The 16,189-nt window shown below is 55.5% G+C and overlaps 1 protein-coding gene across 2 annotated transcripts in view; it reads left to right on the top strand.

Annotated features, from left to right (window-relative positions):
- NRG2 (neuregulin 2) overlaps positions 1-16,189 on the top strand; it is a 180,180-nt gene that overhangs the window by 142,811 nt on the left and 21,180 nt on the right. For both annotated transcript variants that reach the window (XM_059917243.1, XM_059917242.1), the window contains exons 3-4: positions 4,896-5,014; positions 13,481-13,601. In XM_059917243.1, the coding sequence (XP_059773226.1) occupies positions 4,896-5,014; positions 13,481-13,601 (240 nt within the window). The remainder of the gene's footprint in view (positions 1-4,895; positions 5,015-13,480; positions 13,602-16,189) is intronic.

Genomic DNA, 16,189 nt, shown 5'->3' with positions numbered 1-16,189 from the left:
TGAGATACCCCACAGATCTTTTTTTTTTTTTTTTGGCGCATTTTTTTTTTTTGCAGCATTTATTCCCAGGTCATAAGTTTTTGTTTCTTCAGTTTCTTCTGGATATCCTTTTCTTCTGTGCAACCTCCTCTTCCAGTTTAGGAACAATCTGTTCTTTTTCAGTAAGAATCATCTCAATGTAGCAGGGAGAGCTCATGTATGGGTTGATCCGACCATGAGTTCTGTAAGTCCTGTGCCGCATCTTGGGGACTTCATTCACCTGGATGTACTCAATGACCAGAGAATCTACATCTAAGCCCTTAAGTTCAGCATTACTCTCTGCACTTTTGAGCAGGTGCAGTAAAAATTCAGCACTCTTCTTGGGCCACCGACCCTGCTTCCAGCCCCCCTGTTTGGCCTGGGCACACCTACCAGCTTCACCATTGTAATGATGGAATAGCACAGGTTACTTTTGTAAAGTGACATCCTTCAGATACTTGGTGGCTTTTTGGATATGCATACCCTTAATGGCCTGGGCAGTTTCACGAGTGTTCTTAAAGTGAACACGAAGATTTGAACCTCTATGATTTGCATGATTTTTGTGGGCTTTTCTGGGTCAATAGTGAATTTTTAGAAGTCACCTCAGGCTGCTTACCGGAAGAGTTCCACAGACATCTCTAACCCAGAATGGCCCAGTCTAGCCTCTCCGCCTTGCCCCTTGTGCTCTCCTCTCAGCTGTGGCAGAAGCAGACTGCCCGCTGGCCGGCACCTGCCCCCATGCCGTCCCCTCCAGGTGGATACCCCGTCTCTGGAAGGAGGCACCCTGCTCCCTGCTCACTTCTGCTCTGCCTGCCTCTAGCCTCTTTTCCTCCACGGTCTCACTCTTGACCACGCCCCACCTTTTCTGGGCCACAGGCCCCTTTGTGAATTCATTTCTGTATCTCACATACATGTGCTGAGCAACAGTTGTATGCCAGGCACTCTATCAGAGGCTGAAGATGCACCAAGGATTGGAGCAGACATGGTCCCCACCTTCACGGAGTTTCTAGTCTAGCTTCTAGTGGAGAATCTGGTAAAGGCCTTGACCCTTACTTCAGAAAATATGCGCCTTTATACACCTGGTTTTGCTTGCAATTCGAGGGGTCCACAGAGTCACTTATCCCTGTGACTCTGACAGGGGATGATGTTTCTAACAGGGCACATATCTGATCATTCATTCATTTGCTTGACAGGTCTTGAGAGCCTGCAGTATGCCAGGACAGCCTAGGTCTTGGGGCCCTTCTGACGCTCCCCTTCCTGGCCTGTAACTCACTGCCTCGCTGTTCCCCTACACCTCGGTGCTCCTGACCCCTGGACTTGGGCCCAGACTGTTCTCGGTGCTGGCAGTGCCCGCCCCCCCTCCTCTCACCTTGTCCTCTGCAAAATTCTCCAAGGCCCGGCTTAAATGTCACATCCTCTGGGTCACCCTCCTGAGCCCTCCAGCAAGCTCTCACCATCTCCTCCCACAGTGCCTTAGACACGGCTTCATGGCATGGTTGGGGGGCTGTCTCTCCCAGCATGAGAGCCTCCAAGACCACCCCCCAGACACACCCTCTCTCCTGTGTGGCCTGGCAGAGGAGGTCTACTTCCGGTGTGAATTGATGAGGATCTTGCAGGACTAGCTCTCCTCTCCTGGGTGCAGGGTGACACTAGGACTGGGCAGGACACCCTTTGGGTTGGCCTTTGAGCAAGTTACTATCCTGGTCAAGCCTCAGTGTCATCAGACAAATGGGTCACACAGTCCTGAAACGGCCTGGTCATATCATCTGGGTCTCCTCCTGGGTACTAAGGACCCCTGAGAGCCTGAAGTGTGCCTCTGCCCCCTTCCTGTCAGGACCTTGTCCCATCTGCTGCATTTCTGAAACTGCCTTGCTCCACCCATCATGCCCCTGGGCTCCCTGCAGTGTGGCGATGGGTTGGAGGAGGGGCCATGATGGAGAACTTCTGATTCCCATGTTGTGACTCAGAGAGCTGCCACCTCTAGACACGTACTTCACCTGGCATGGGGGCTAGGGGTTAGGGGCGGGTGTCTTCTTTCTGGCAAAATCTTCTCTTTCCTTCTGCCCACACTGCAGCTTGCACTCTGGCCCTCCCAGCGCTCCGTTCTGCCCAGGCCACACTCTGTCTTGACATCACTCTTGGTCTACGGAGACCCCTTCCCAGCGGGTGCCGCCTGTCTCTGGGGCTGCCCCACTGAGGTGTCTCACCCAAGGCTTCCTGTGCCAGGAGAAAACTGCCCCCCTCCCCAGCCCTGGGCATGGAGCCCACCCGTGCAGAACCGAGTGTTCCCGTATTTATGAGGGGCAGGCTGGAACTGGCCCCTCGGGCAGGCAGCAGGAGGTAGGCACTGAGGAAAACGTGCGGACGGGTGGAGGAAGCAGCCGCCCAGATCCCTAGTCCCTGCCAGCAGAAAACTGGCTGAGGAAGGAGGGGAGGGGCGTCCATCACAGGGCCAGACCTGGGTCAGCCTAGCGAGCGGGCACCAGGCCTGCCAGAAGGTGGGAGGGAGTCCTGAGTCCTTGGGGCTTCGGACTGGAGCTAGGAGTGAGGAGAAGAGAAACGTAGTTGCCCGCACTCCTTAGGGGCCTGAGAGCCCCACAGAGCCCCCCCTTCAGCCCTGACCCCAGAGCCTCTTGTGCAAGGCTGGGGCCACCTTCCTGGAACTGGGGAGATCATCACACACCTGGTAACCCAAGATGTCTGCAGCCAGCAAACCTAGGGGTCATTGTTTCTGTCCCCTTGCCTCTTTCTGGTACCTCAAAGGGGAGGGGCTCTCCCTGCACACCCACCTTTCCACACATCTCACACCCCTCCATACGGGAAGCCCTTCCTTCTGGTTTTAGCTTTCATTCCTCCAGATAACTGTGAGCCTAGCTCCACCTTGTCCTGCTGCATGTCATGTCGTGTGAGGGAAGCTCCTTTGAATTCAGCTGTGGGTGGGTGACAAGGAAGTTCTGAGTCTGTGTCCCCTATACCTTCGTGACCCGGAGACCCTCAGGTGATCCCCTACTCTGCTCATCTAATGTCAGGGAAGAGCTGGTGGTCAGGAAGCAGAAGTCTGGTTCTGGGACAGCTGAGATCTGTGGCATCTAATTAGGCTGGAGCCAGGAAGGAAATGTTGTCTTAGCCGGAGGGGCCTCCAGGGCTCTGTTTAATGAAGAGAACAAACTTGAATTGACAGAAGAGGGTTGTAGGCAGACACCGGGCCAAGGAGACAGAGAACGGCGTGAGCCGGGAGGGGTGGAACGGAGTCAGGCAGCTGTCACTGTAATGTCGGCAAGGACATCACCACAGCAACAGGGCCTTTTTGACAAGACAAGCTCATGGAGGCTGGTTTGGGGGATCTTGGAATGAGGAGGTCTGGGAAGAGCCCAGCATCAGAGGCTGAGGTGGAGCTCAGGAGACAGGTAGGTCCCCAAAGCACAGCCCGGCGAGGGATGTGGGTCATTTTGCCCTGGTGCAGCCTCTCCGCTCACCATCCACACCTTCCCCCATCAGCTTCATGGCTCTGTCTTTCCATCCCTAGGCCCAGGGCAGGACAGCTCGGCTACCCTACCTCCCATGCCACCACTCCTCCAACCCACTGCGCATATTCTGGGAATCTGATTTTTTAACTCGGGACTAAAAGAGGAGGAGGTTACATCATGTTAAGAAATTTTCATGCTACTTTTTGTTTCCCCCGGGGACCAGGCGGGGGGGGTCCCAGGGTTTAATCCCGAGCTCAGACTGGCCCTAAAGAGCACTGGGGCAGAGGGAGGGATGGGAGGTTTGAACAGATCCCACGGAGCCCAGGCACCTGCGGGCAAGTGCAGGGAGGCCCACGGAAGGAAGGAGAGGTTTGGCAGGGTCTTCAGAAAGAAGAGGGGAAGCAGGGCCAGGTGCCCTGGAGTCACACACAGCACTGAAGTCTCTGCCCAGGCCTCGCCCCACAACTCGTGGCACGCAGGGCTGGGTGCAAAGCCCTGCACAGAGGGCTTAGCCTCAGCATCAGGCTCCAGGAGACAGCCCTCGAGCTGCTTGGGGCCCAAGTCCTCACCAACTCCAGCTCCTCATCCACCTCTGCCTTTGCCTTGCCGGGTACCCTTGGACAAGTCCGGAAGCCCCTCTGGGACTCAGTTTTCCCATCTGTCCTGCCCTGTCCTCCTCCAGATTAGCCACGAGGGTCAAGTCAGGCCTTGAGGATAGGATCTTTTTGTTCCCTGAGGTATCCAAGCTCCCAGCACACAGAAGGCACTCAGTGAACATTTGTTGAATGAATGAAGCGAAACCCCTTGGGGAGGCCACAGAGTGCCCCTTAGTGGCAGGGCCGACACAAAGGCAGGAGGGAGCTACAGGTTTGGACTGGGAGGCTGGGCACAGTTGCCATGGGAACCTGTTAGATCGGTGGCCCTGCCGGGTATCTGGAAATAGGCCTGGCTTATCTAGAGTGACGGGGCTGCCGCTTCTAAGGGAAGGCTGAGGTAGCTGTGAGCCAGCAGCTGCTCTACTGGAAGGAGGTGGGGGGAGACGCAGCGGGCCTGAGAGAAGGGCACTAAAGGAGAAGGAGGGAGGTGGCCATGCGACTTCCTAAGGACTCCACTTTCCTCCCCTAGAAAAATGGTTACGGAGAAGGCCCAGCCCTGGAAAAGTGAATGTGAGGATTCATGGACTTAGAATCCCATGTTCTGCTGAGTGCCCAGGTCTCCCTCCAGCCCTGGGGACTCTGCACTCCACCTGGAGCCCAGCAATGGCTGGTCGGAGGGAATCTACTTCCCGTCCACGCTGCGTAGACGCCGTGGCTGCGCAGGGAGAGGTGACCTCTGGGCCACTGCGGGGGAGCCACGGCCAACCTAAGCCCTGGCTCACGCCTCTCCCCCTCTTATCCCCTCCCTAACCAGAAAGAACTCACGACTACAGTTCAACAAGGTGAAGGTGGAGGACGCTGGGGAGTACGTCTGCGAGGCTGAGAACATCCTGGGGAAGGACACCGTCAGGGGCCGGCTCTTCGTCAACAGCGGTAGGTGGTCCCCCAACGAAGGGAGGGGTCCTAGAGGGGTTCTGTGGGGTGGGCCAGTTGCCCCCCAGCCCTAGGGAGGCCCGCACATGATCCATCTTGCACTTGACTCCTCTCCCTCCTGCCACTGCCATATCAAGCCCCAAGATCTGAGCCGATTCAGAGAAATGCAGTCGAAGCATAAATGTTTAGCTTTGTTATCTGGACCTGGAAGAGCCGCCAGCTCTCGTTTTAAATACCCTGAAAACTAAATATTTTGAAATCAAGAGGTGGGGGTGGGGGGAAGGATATTTTTAGAAGGCAATTATGGGAGGCTGGGCTGCCAGAAGCGGGGCTCCGGGGAGAGGCAGACCCAGGGTGCGCGTGAGCTGCCTGCCCGCTGCTTTGCTGGGCGCCCGAGTGCAGGCAGCCGGCTCCGCAGGGCCACGGGTGGGAGGCTTGGGTGCCCCAGGCCCCTGGGGGCAGCCTCAGTTCAGAGATGGCAGGACCCTCTCCCACAGGTCATCCCCTCCCTGGGAAACATGCAAGGTCAGGAGCCCATGGCACCCTTCGCTTCCCCTCTCCGCAGAGGCAGCTCCAGCTTCGGCATGGAGGCGGCCTCCCTGCTGGGCTGTCCTCTGGTTATCGCCCTTGACTGGAAAGTCACCAAGGCTGCCGTCCTCAGGCCGCGCCCCCTCCACTCTAGCCTGAGTCCTCAGAACCCCACAGCTCTCGTTCCTCCTCCTGACACCCAGCCTCCGCGTACCACTTGGCCACCTGGTTGTTGGGTTCGCTTCCAGTCTTGCTCCCAGCAGGCAGAGTCCAGTCCTGCATCTCCCTTCATCCCGTGTTTCCACCAGACAGCCCTCCAGTACCCCCTACACCCAGCGCAGTCTAACGAGAACCCTGCCCTCTGACCCTCAGAGGACAGCCTGGCTCAGACCCGGTCTGCCGTGTTGTAAGGGACCTCCCTTGTCCTCGCAGCCTCTCAGCTCCTCCATCTCCCTTACCACTGGATCTACCAGGTCTGAGTCTGCGAGTCCTGGTCCGTCTTCTTTCTGGATCTTTCACTCACATCTGTCCTTTTCATTCCAACCCCACCTCAGGGGCAGTCCTGGCCCAGGTTTCATTCCTGCTGAACCTGGACCAGAGCAGCAGCCTCAAGATGCTTTCGCCCTGTCACTCCCCCACCCATGCAGCCAAGGAACAAGGACTCGGTCCCACAGCCCAGCTCTCACAAATCCGACCCAAATGACCTTTCCGACCCTAACTGTGGTCAGTCTCTCCTTCCCATTTTTATTCTTCCTCCTGCGCCATCTCTCCCAGGCAGCTATCCTCCTGACCAGTCCAGCCCACCGCAGTGGCACTCCCAGCGCAGGCCCAACTCCTGGGCCACTCCTCGGCCCTCTGTGGTCTTGTGTATCTCTCTCTCCAATTCTATCAGATCGTTCTTCAGCTCTCATCCTGTTGCCGAACTTTCTTTGCGGGTGTGACCTTCCGGGTGGAATTGTGAGCCCAGGAGTGAGGCAAGCAGGGAGGTTGCCTTCTCCCCAGGAGTTCCAGTAATCACTACCATTTCCTGAGAGCATGCTCTGTGCCAGGCCCCACGTTCCCTCTGGAACCCTGACTCAACCCCACGGAGTACTTCATGCATTAGGAGACTGAAGCTGAGAGAGGTTAAATATTCTGCCCAGAGTCAAACAGCGTAGAGCTACACAATGAAAAAGTAGTTGGCAAACACTGAGCCCCTCTAAGCTCTACGTGGCCATGTCTAGCCCGTTTACCCCTCCAGCCCCGGGGCCTTCCACAGTGCCAGGCTCTAGTCAGCACCTGGTAAACATCACAGAAAAGGCCACAGACCCTGCTCCAGGGCCTCTCCTGACTCCACGTGGCCCAGCCTGGGCAGGGCTGCAGTGGGGGTACCTCCTGCTCCTCCCAGCCTGTCTCAAGCCTGGGAAAGTGGACCACGCTGGGGCCCAGCATCTGCCACCCCCAGCCAGAGTGGGCAGACATTCTCAGATCCACTTTGGATTTGAGGTTGCCTGTTTTATATTTTAAGACTTTCTTGGTTAGAACTGATAAGAACCCAACATAAAAGTACCTTGAGGAATTTATTGGTTTTTAAAGCTGAGAAGTCCAGAGGTAGAACTGGCCCTAGACACACGGAGTCCAGGACCTCAGAGCAGGGGTCAGGACGCCCCCTCCCATGGCACGCTGGCCTCTTTCTCTTCTCTTGTGAAGTGGGCTTCTCCCACGTTTAGGGAAGGGATTGGGAAGAGGAGGCCGTGGCCTCAGCTCCAGGTTTCCATCATCCCAGCACCACCCAGGGAAAAGAGATAGCTTTGTCTCTGTTTCCACTTATACAATCACAAGGATGGATTCTGGTCCTGTACCCACTCGGCCCGGTCATGTGCTCAGGGGGATGGGGTGCCATCATCCTCGTCAGGCCCGTGTGTGTGCAGAGGGGACACTGAGAGGCAGAGTACTGTGAGTGATGGCCCTGCCAAAACTGCACGGGGGCATTTCCCTAGAGTGGTGCTGGGGGCAGAGGAAGAAGAAAGGGCCGCCATGCCATGAAGGAAACCACAGTAGTGTCCACTGTCGTGAGCCCTTCAGATAAGTCACAGCCCCACCCCACATGTGGGCTCCTGTCAGCCCTCAGTAGCCCCTATTCTGATAAGTTAGGGATCAGACAGTAGAGCTTTGGGCTGGGCCCTGAGGGCTCCGTGTCTCTCGTCTCTCCAGCAGACAGGAGAGCGGCATGGCAGAGCTGTGGACAGAGTCAAGAGCTCTGGGCTCATTCCAGCTCTGTCACGCACCCCTGAGCGAGTTACTCCACTTCCCTAGTCTTCTGTTTTCCCATCTGCGGCTGAGCTAGGTGATCTCTCAGCCCCGTCTCCGACAGTTCTGGGATGCGCAGGTTTTTTGCGTTGAGCCTGACCTCCTGTGCACCTATTGCCGCTGCCACACGTGTACACACTCACACCACACCTCTTCAGCTGCTCTTCAGTCCACGCAGGCAAGAGCCTACCCTTGACGTGGGGAGGTGAACAGGGCCACTGGAGGGGACCAGGAGGTCCCACTGGGAACGTTTTCCCAGGTAGAGATGCTCAGGCTCCTTGTTTACCCGTGGAACCCGGAAGACTGGCAGCAACCCCACCCTGGGGAGGGGGTGGATGGCAGGTGGCGGGCAGCTGTGCCTGCCCCCCTCTGACTCATTCCAAGGTGGGTTGGCTTGGCCCGCCTGGGCCCCAGGGAAGGCAGGGCTACAGGGGTGGGGCGGCCGGAAGAGGGCATGGGAGGGCTGGCAAGGAGCAGTGGCTGCCCAAGGGGCATCACCGCAGCCCTGAAATATGAGCAGAGGTTTTGTCCAGGAGCAAGGGTGCAGGGGGCGCAGTTGCTGGAGCTGGCGGCAGGGGGAGCATCTCCGCAGCACCAGCTCCGTCCTGGCCCCTTGTCTCCTCAGGGCCCCAATACACTCACTCACACCAAGACACTAAGAACTGATAGAGACCTCCTGGGTTTACCCTTCCCAGGTGTTTTTAATCAATTTTTGGAGGTGTGATTTACATACCATAAAATTCACTCTTTTTAAAGTATACAGTTCAGTGGGTTGAAGTATATTCAGTTGAATAATCCTTGCCACTAATTCCAAAACATTTTCATCACCTCGGAAAGAAACCCCATGCCCATTAGCAGTCACTCCCCGTTTCTCCAGATCAGAGCTGACCCTTCCTGCAGCCACAGCTCTGCCAGCTCACAAGAGACGGCTTTCCCAAGTTGGGTGAGAGGAGAAGTGTCAGCAAGAAGTTCGTGGTGCTTTTAACAAAACAATCAGCCTGATGTAACCCACTTCTGTGAAACCGGCTTTCTCATCCCCAGGTGAAAGGACTTGGGACTGTCCCGGGGTGGCTGTACCAAGTCCTGGGATATCGGGCTGGGCCTGGCTTTGCCCCAGAGGGCAGGCAGGTGTGACCTGGGGTGTCACAGGATCGTGGAAGCCCTGGAGAGGCTTCTGGGCCTGCCCCTTACCTGGGGGTTTAGAAAGGCTAGCTGTTTAATCACAGGCGCACCCATGTGTACGTACTGTCAACTCAAGCCTTCAGCGAGGCCTAACTCAGCAAGACGCTGTTCTGAGCGCTGAGGGGTCACAGTCTTGGCTCCCAGAGTCCCCTCAAATGGCAGGAAGCTAAAACCTGAACTCAAAGCGTCTGCCTGTTCTAACACACTGAAGAGGAAAGGCAGGCAACTTAACAACGGGAGAGGGGACATCCCAGGCAGGCGGGAGGGGAGCCTTACAGGATGAAGAGACACTAGATCTGGGCCTTGAAAGACGAGCAGAGATTTTCTCCAAGAGCAAGGGAGGAAAGCAGTTGCAGTAGCTGGCAGCAGGAAGAGCATCTCTGCAGCATCAGCTCCTTCCCGGCCCATTTTCTCTTCAGAGACCCAATAAACTCACTCACACCAAGACACTAATGGCTGATAGAGGCTTCCTGGGTTTATCCTTCCCAGGTGTTTTCTTTAAATCCCCCCAGCCCTTGGCAACCAGAATCTCCTTTCTGCCGCTATGGATTTACCTATCCTGGACATTTCATATAAATAGAATCACGGAATATGTGGCCTTTCAAGACTGGTTTCTTCAACTTAAAATAATGTTTTCAAGGTTCATCCATGTTGTAGTAGTATCAGTACTTCTCTCCTTTTCGCGGCTGAATAATAATTCCATTGCCTGGGTCTACCACATTGTTTATATATTCATCAACTGAGGTTGTTTGTTGCGTCATTCTAGTTGTTTCCGCATTTGGACTATTATGAATAATGCTGCTATAACATTTGTGTCCAAGTTTTTGTGTGGACATATGTTTTCAGTTCTCTTGGGTATACACCTAGGAGTTGAATTGCTGGGTCATATAGTAAATATGTTTAATTTTTTGAGGAATGACCAGCTGTGTTTCAAAATGGCTGCACCATTTTACATTCTCACCAGCAAAGTATGGGGGGGGGTTCCCATTTCTCCACATCTTCACCACCACTTGTTATTATCCATCTTTTTTTTTTTTTTTTTTTTAAATACAGCCACCTGAGGGGGTGTGAAGTGCTATCTCACGGTGGTTTTGATTTTCATTTCCCTAATGACCTTCCAGGAGTATTTGCATTTAGTAAGAGACAATGCTTTAACCTACAGAAAAGATATCATCATCAGCCAAGGAGACCAGACTAGACCCTGGGATGGTAGAAGAAGGTACCTTTCTCTCAAGAATCAGATGTCCACTTGCTCATTAGAAATATTTGTAAATATTCGTTAAGCACCTATATTACATGTCAGGCGCTGTGCTCGACATTGGGGTTCGTTCACCAGTGAAGCAGACAGACATGGCCTCTGCCCAGATGGAGCTTACATTCTAGTGGAGGAGCTAAGCTTTGGACAGCTAGTAATTGCACAACTAGTCCTTTAATTGTTAGAATAAGCACTACAAGGAGAAGTTACAAAGCTAAGGGAAGGAGTAAAGGAGGAGCCTGAGCAGCCTCTCTGAGACACTGATGTTTTGAAAGTCCTGGATAGGAAGGCACGTGGCCTCTTAGAGGAGCTGGACTAAGCCAGTGGAGTCTGAATATACTGCAAGACAGGGACAGGACATGAAGCAGGAGAGGTGGTTAGGCCCAGATTAGACTTGGGGAGGGGTGGCGGGACTTTATTATGAGTATGAATGGAAGCCATTGGAGGGTTTTGATAATGGAAGCGATTGATCAATTTACATATTTTAAAGACCACTTTGGTAGCAGCTGCGAAGCGAAAAGGTTAGAGATCAAGGCAAGAGTGAGGGCAGAAAGACCAGCGAGGAGGTGATCGTGGCCATCCAAGAAAGAGACCACGGAGGCAGTAGTGAGACATGGACAGAGCCTGAGGAGGAGGTAGGAAGGCAGCCCTCGGTGATGGACGGCTAGGGGGACAGAGAAGGACCAGAAATCAAAGATGCCCTCTAGGCCTTTGGTTTGTGCTGTCTAGTCATTGAGATGAGCAAGGCTAGAGGAACACGTGGCTGGGGCAGATGAGTGGGAGCTGAGTTTGGGGTGGCCAGGTGCCATCCCCACGGTGGTATCCAGGGAGCGGCCAAATTCTCCCACTTGGAGGTCATTTGTCATCTTCACATCCTCAAACACGGGAGAACACAGTAAAGAAATACGAATAGGCTGACAAGGGAGCGTGACACATTGCCTTAGGAGCCCATGTGTGCTGGAATACCACGAATGCACCTCTTCAGTGTGGAAATCTTCTGGCGTGAGCCTTCACCACCAGCAGAGTTGGCTGCCGTGAGCTGGGAGGGCCCTGCCGTCACAGGGGTGGCCTCAAGGTACTTCTTTTTGAGGTGGAAAGGCCTATGGTCACTTCCCTCCACACCTTCTACAACCGGCTCCCCCATTGCCCTCCCTTTGTACCTTTCTGGGGCCCCAGCCTAGTCCCCGTCATGACATGGTTCTGGCAGCCCTAGGCCATGGATCCCAGATGGGGCCCTGTCTTCCCTCAGGAGTCGTCCTCTGCCTCCCAAGGCCTCAGTGAGCACAGACGTGCATGCAGACAGGCCCAAGCTTGCGGCTGTGGTCCTGCCAACCATCCTCGCTCCTGCCCGCTGCGCATGCAGCCCAGCGTTGGGCAGGTTCCTCCACCCCTGGCTGCAGAGGGCATCAAGCTGCCCTGAGATTTCTCTGGCTTGGCCAAGGCCCATGAGAGGACTCAGGCCCGTGGTCCACATCGTGTTTGCATTCATCTTCCCGTCAAGCCTTGGTGCTAACGTGTTCTTACATGAGGGACCAGGTGCCTGGTGAGAATGCTCAGCCAGACATTAGGAGCCCCGAGGCCTTGTTACAACACACACTGGACTCTGGAAGGCCCTTCCCTGCTCTCTTTCCTCACTCCTCCTTGGCAATGTAACCGAAGGGCAGGACAACCTCTAGGGTCCTCCCGGCAATGAGATTTTATAACTCGTAGGCGTGGTCACCTCAGCTGTTTGTCTTCTCTGTCCTTTTCTTAGTTCCCTGGGTCTCACTGACCCAGAAGCATGTGGGTCCCAGCCTTGTGTGGGGTTGAGCAGAGGTGGGAGACGTCAGCAGGGGTGGGGCTCGAGGATGCCAGACTAGCAGCAGGCATGATGTGGAGGGAAGGTGGGAGCTGGCCCTACCCGCTGGGTTTTATCAGCGAGCTCCTCAGACATATACAGAGGCAGAGCTGTGTATACACTCCCAGTCCCGTGCTCCATCTGTCTCCCCACACGTCTAAACACTCAGGGCGCCAAGTGCCTGCCCTCCTCCTCCTCCTCTCATCCCCCCACTTACTTCGGGGGATGGTGGAGACTCAGTACCCCTGAGGAGACAGGACCGGCCAAGGTAGGATGGGCCACCTCAGTCAGGAGGCCACTGCTGGGTGGGCATGAGAGGCCCTCAGAGCCACAGAAGCTGAGGGGGGAGCAGGAACCGGTTTCTAGCTGCCCAGTATGGATACACAGCCTAAGAGGTTAGCTAACAGATAAAGACTGAAATTTGGGGCAAGAATTTTCACTTGAAACCAGGCCTCTGGATGCCATCCCATAGGGGAGCAGTGCTTTTGTGATTTTCGCTTATCAAATGAATGTGATCCATCAGGTGTGCAGTCTGGGTCAGCAGCCTTGAAGCCCAGTCTTGCTGTCACCTAGTTTCCACACCCCAGCTGTCCCCCAGCCCTCTCCCCAGCAACGTGAAGCCCCGGATTTATGGCCTGGGCTGTCCAAGGCCTGGAGGCTCCCTCCAGAGGCAACAGCTGACCGGGTGGGGGAGGTGGAGGCTGCCTGGTGAGGGAGGATGTGAAGGCGGCCCTGGATGCTTATGGAGACGCGCATAGCGGCCTTTGTAGCATTTCTGGGCGGCTTGGCCCAACTCTGGGACAAAGAGGGGAGAGACGGAAGCTAGGGTTCTCCCCACATGTCCCTAGATTGCAGAAAATTACAGTGTCCAAAAAGGTGCCATTCCCCTCAAAGCCCAGCTCCCTGTAATCACGCCCTGGTCCATGAGAGCCCCAGCAGGGCAGACAGATATAAATGTCTCCTCCCTGAACCCCTGTGACTTGCCCCCCACGTAAGACATGGTGCCTCATCCACCTGCAGCAGAGCCCCCAGAAAGGCAGGCAGGCAGGCAAGCAGCAGAGGTGGGCCCTTATGCCAGAAGATGGAGCAGTTTCTGCTAGCCTCTCATGCCCTCCAAAAAAAGAAAATCTTCCCAGCCTTTGAAGGTTTGCCTGGAGCGAGGGTGCAAGGTGGTGCTGGGCAGATTGTCCGAGCTCACAGTGGCCTCCCCTTGGCCTTGTTGGTGACCTGGGAGGGACCACCAGACCTTCCCCCAACCCCAGCCATTCCTACAGTCTCTGATCATCCAGCTTTGAGATGGGCCATGAACGAGGTGATTCCTGGGGCCCAGAGGTGGTCTCAGTGGGTCACCGGCACGTGTCTCTCGTACCTCCAGTGAGCACTACCCTATCATCCTGGTCGGGGCACGCCCGCAAGTGCAACGAGACAGCCAAGTCCTATTGTGTCAACGGAGGCGTCTGCTACTACATCGAGGGCATCAACCAGCTCTCCTGCAAGTAAGTCACCAGTGGGGGCAGGCATGGGGGCAAGAGCAGGGGGAGAGAGGCTGGGGCAGAAGTGGAGGGCTCTAGGAAAAGTGAGCTTCAAGATACTAATAAGGGGTCTCCAAGGGGTGTAGACAGGGAGGTTTGCCCCACTTCCTAGCCCTTTCCTGGAATACAGGGACATGTAAGCTCTAAAGGGCTCAGGGCTTCTGCAGTCCCAGTTTCCCAGGTCCCTACCCACCCCATCTTCCAACGTCCACCCTTTCACCAACACCTTCTAGGGAGATGGCGAGACCAGTCTATGCCCGGGGCACTGGATTCTCTCTCTCTCTCTCTCTTCCCCTCCCCATCTCTCAGCAACTTTCCAAACTTTGTTCTGATGAACATTGCCCAGGGTGCATCTTCCCCAGCAGTGAGGAGCCTGGCAGGGTCAGGTAGGGCACACGTCCCAGAGCCCTTGCTAGCTGAGCTCTGCTCTTATAGCCTTGAGGGAAGAAGAGGGCTCTGCCCCCAGTGCTCGCCTCAGGACCTGGCTCTTCTCCCTGCCCAGCAGGACCCCAGTGCCCAGATATGCCCTGGCTGCTGCCTGTGCCACTTCAGTCCCTCGCCCCTCTCTGGGGAGTGAAGGGCCACCAGCAAGGACATCACTCCGGGTGTGGCTGAGTGGGGGAGGTCAGGGTTGAGGAAAAGCTCATGTTGGGACTCTGCCTCCCCCCAAGAGCTGCCCCGAAGGAACTCCCAGGAGCTGAGGACCCCCTGCTCCCTACCCTTGGCAAACAGGATAGGTGGGAGCACAGTGATCAGGGAGGGCTTGTTCAGGCCCAGCCACATCTTCTGGGAGCCGGGCCCCCACTGCCCCCTTGACAGATTCTCTGGTGGGTGAGCAAGGAACAGGTAAGGGAGCTTGGTGAGGGCAGCACAGGTTCTGGCAGGATCCTAAGTAGAGGGAGGGAGGCCTAGTTCACAACTTTGGGTTTCAAAGCAGCCCAAGCCTAGGGCGCTGGCGATGTGCCAAAGCTGCCCCACTGCCATGGCATCTGGGCAAGGGCCAGCACAGTACTGATGAAGATTCACGGAGAGAGGCGTTTGCCCTCCCCACAGATAAGGTCAGATTCAGCGCTCCTCAGCTCTCCTGCCTTTGGCCTCCAGCTCCAGAGCTGCATCTCCCTCCTGACTACAGCCTTGGCCAAAGACCCCTCCACCTCACAGCGTGATAACGAGGGGCCACACCTCCTTCACGCCCTCCCCTCAGTGCTGGGTGAGCTGAGCCTGGACTGCCAGGCACACCTGTGCCTCTTGCTCCAGCTGGCCTCCTTTGCCAGCATCCACCTCGGCTCCACCTTTCACCTGCTGCCATCCGCCTTCCGGCCTCCCCCATCCTGAATCTCAAGGGACAGTCCCAAAAGCAACAGCAGGTCCCCCAGGGAAGTTCTCAGTCCAGACTCAGCCCCTCATCCTTCCTCTCTCTTTCTGCCTCTAGGAAGCTGCCACATTAGTGCCACAGACCCTGGGGAACATTCTAGCCTTGAAAATGCTCTGAGCACTTTGGAATAGATCTATAGAAATGCATAAGCGTTCTGGAATACCTCACAGAGATGGGCCAGCCCTGGACCCCTTCTTCTTGTCCCCCACAACAAACACATACACACCAGGCCTCTCTTCTTCCCTAGCCCCTTGGATCCCAGAACCTTGAAGGGATCCAGCATTGTCAATGGCTCCAGACAGAAAAGGTTTCAGCCACCCGGGACAGGTGTCGGGGCTGAGGAGGGCCATGGGACCCAGGACTCCAGTGCCAGAGTTTAGTGTGGGAAAGAGTAGTGAGCTATAGGATTCCCAGGGGGCCCTGCCGCAAGGCTGTACCCCTAGGACTTTCTGGGTCCCGCCCAGCTAAGTCTGAGAGGAGCAGAGGGCAGGAGCCTGAGCCACTGTGAAGGTGCTGTCCTGTTTCCCCTTCCCACCAGGGCAACTGGGGTTCACTGCTTAGAACCTGAGCTTGGTACCCAGAACCACCACCTCCCCATCTCAGCCTGTCCTGGGTCAGCCCCAGCCAGGGCTCCTGGAACCAACTTCCCTGATGCCCTGAGCCCTCAGGGGAGAGGGGCATCCCTGGCGGGGATTGCAATCAGGAGGGCAGGTCCTCACAGCTGTGCTGGAGAAGGGCAGGGGGGAGGGGGGCAGGGCAGAACCCAGAGGCCATTCTGGGGGTGGGTGAGCTGGGAGGGAAGGGGGGTAGGCCTCTTGGGGTTCCTGATGACACCCTGAATGGAATGCATGGAATAAAAAGGAAAGAACTTAGGAAACGGAACTCACGTGGTACCATTTGTGCTGTTTGTTTACTTTTCATTTTGATTTTTTTGCATTTCCGCTTAGCTTGGATAATGAAACTAGACTGGTCAGTTTCATTCCAGTTTCTACAAAAATCAGTTTTCCTTCCTGGTTTTCTGACACTTGTTGTTGTGTATTGGTTCAGAGCCCTGCGGGGAGTGTTGGAAAGCAGGCACACTCCGTCCCTCCTGTTTTTCTAGAATTCAGAGCCGAAAGAAACAGTGTCACTGATACTGAATTTTGTTTTAAAAAAGGAAAGCTTAGGGGGATTTGAA

This window comes from Balaenoptera ricei, chromosome 3 (assembly GCF_028023285.1).
Source record: "Balaenoptera ricei isolate mBalRic1 chromosome 3, mBalRic1.hap2, whole genome shotgun sequence".
In the NCBI taxonomy this organism is placed as follows: domain Eukaryota; kingdom Metazoa; phylum Chordata; class Mammalia; order Artiodactyla; family Balaenopteridae; genus Balaenoptera; species Balaenoptera ricei.
This window is presented reverse-complemented; position numbering and strand designations above follow the sequence as displayed.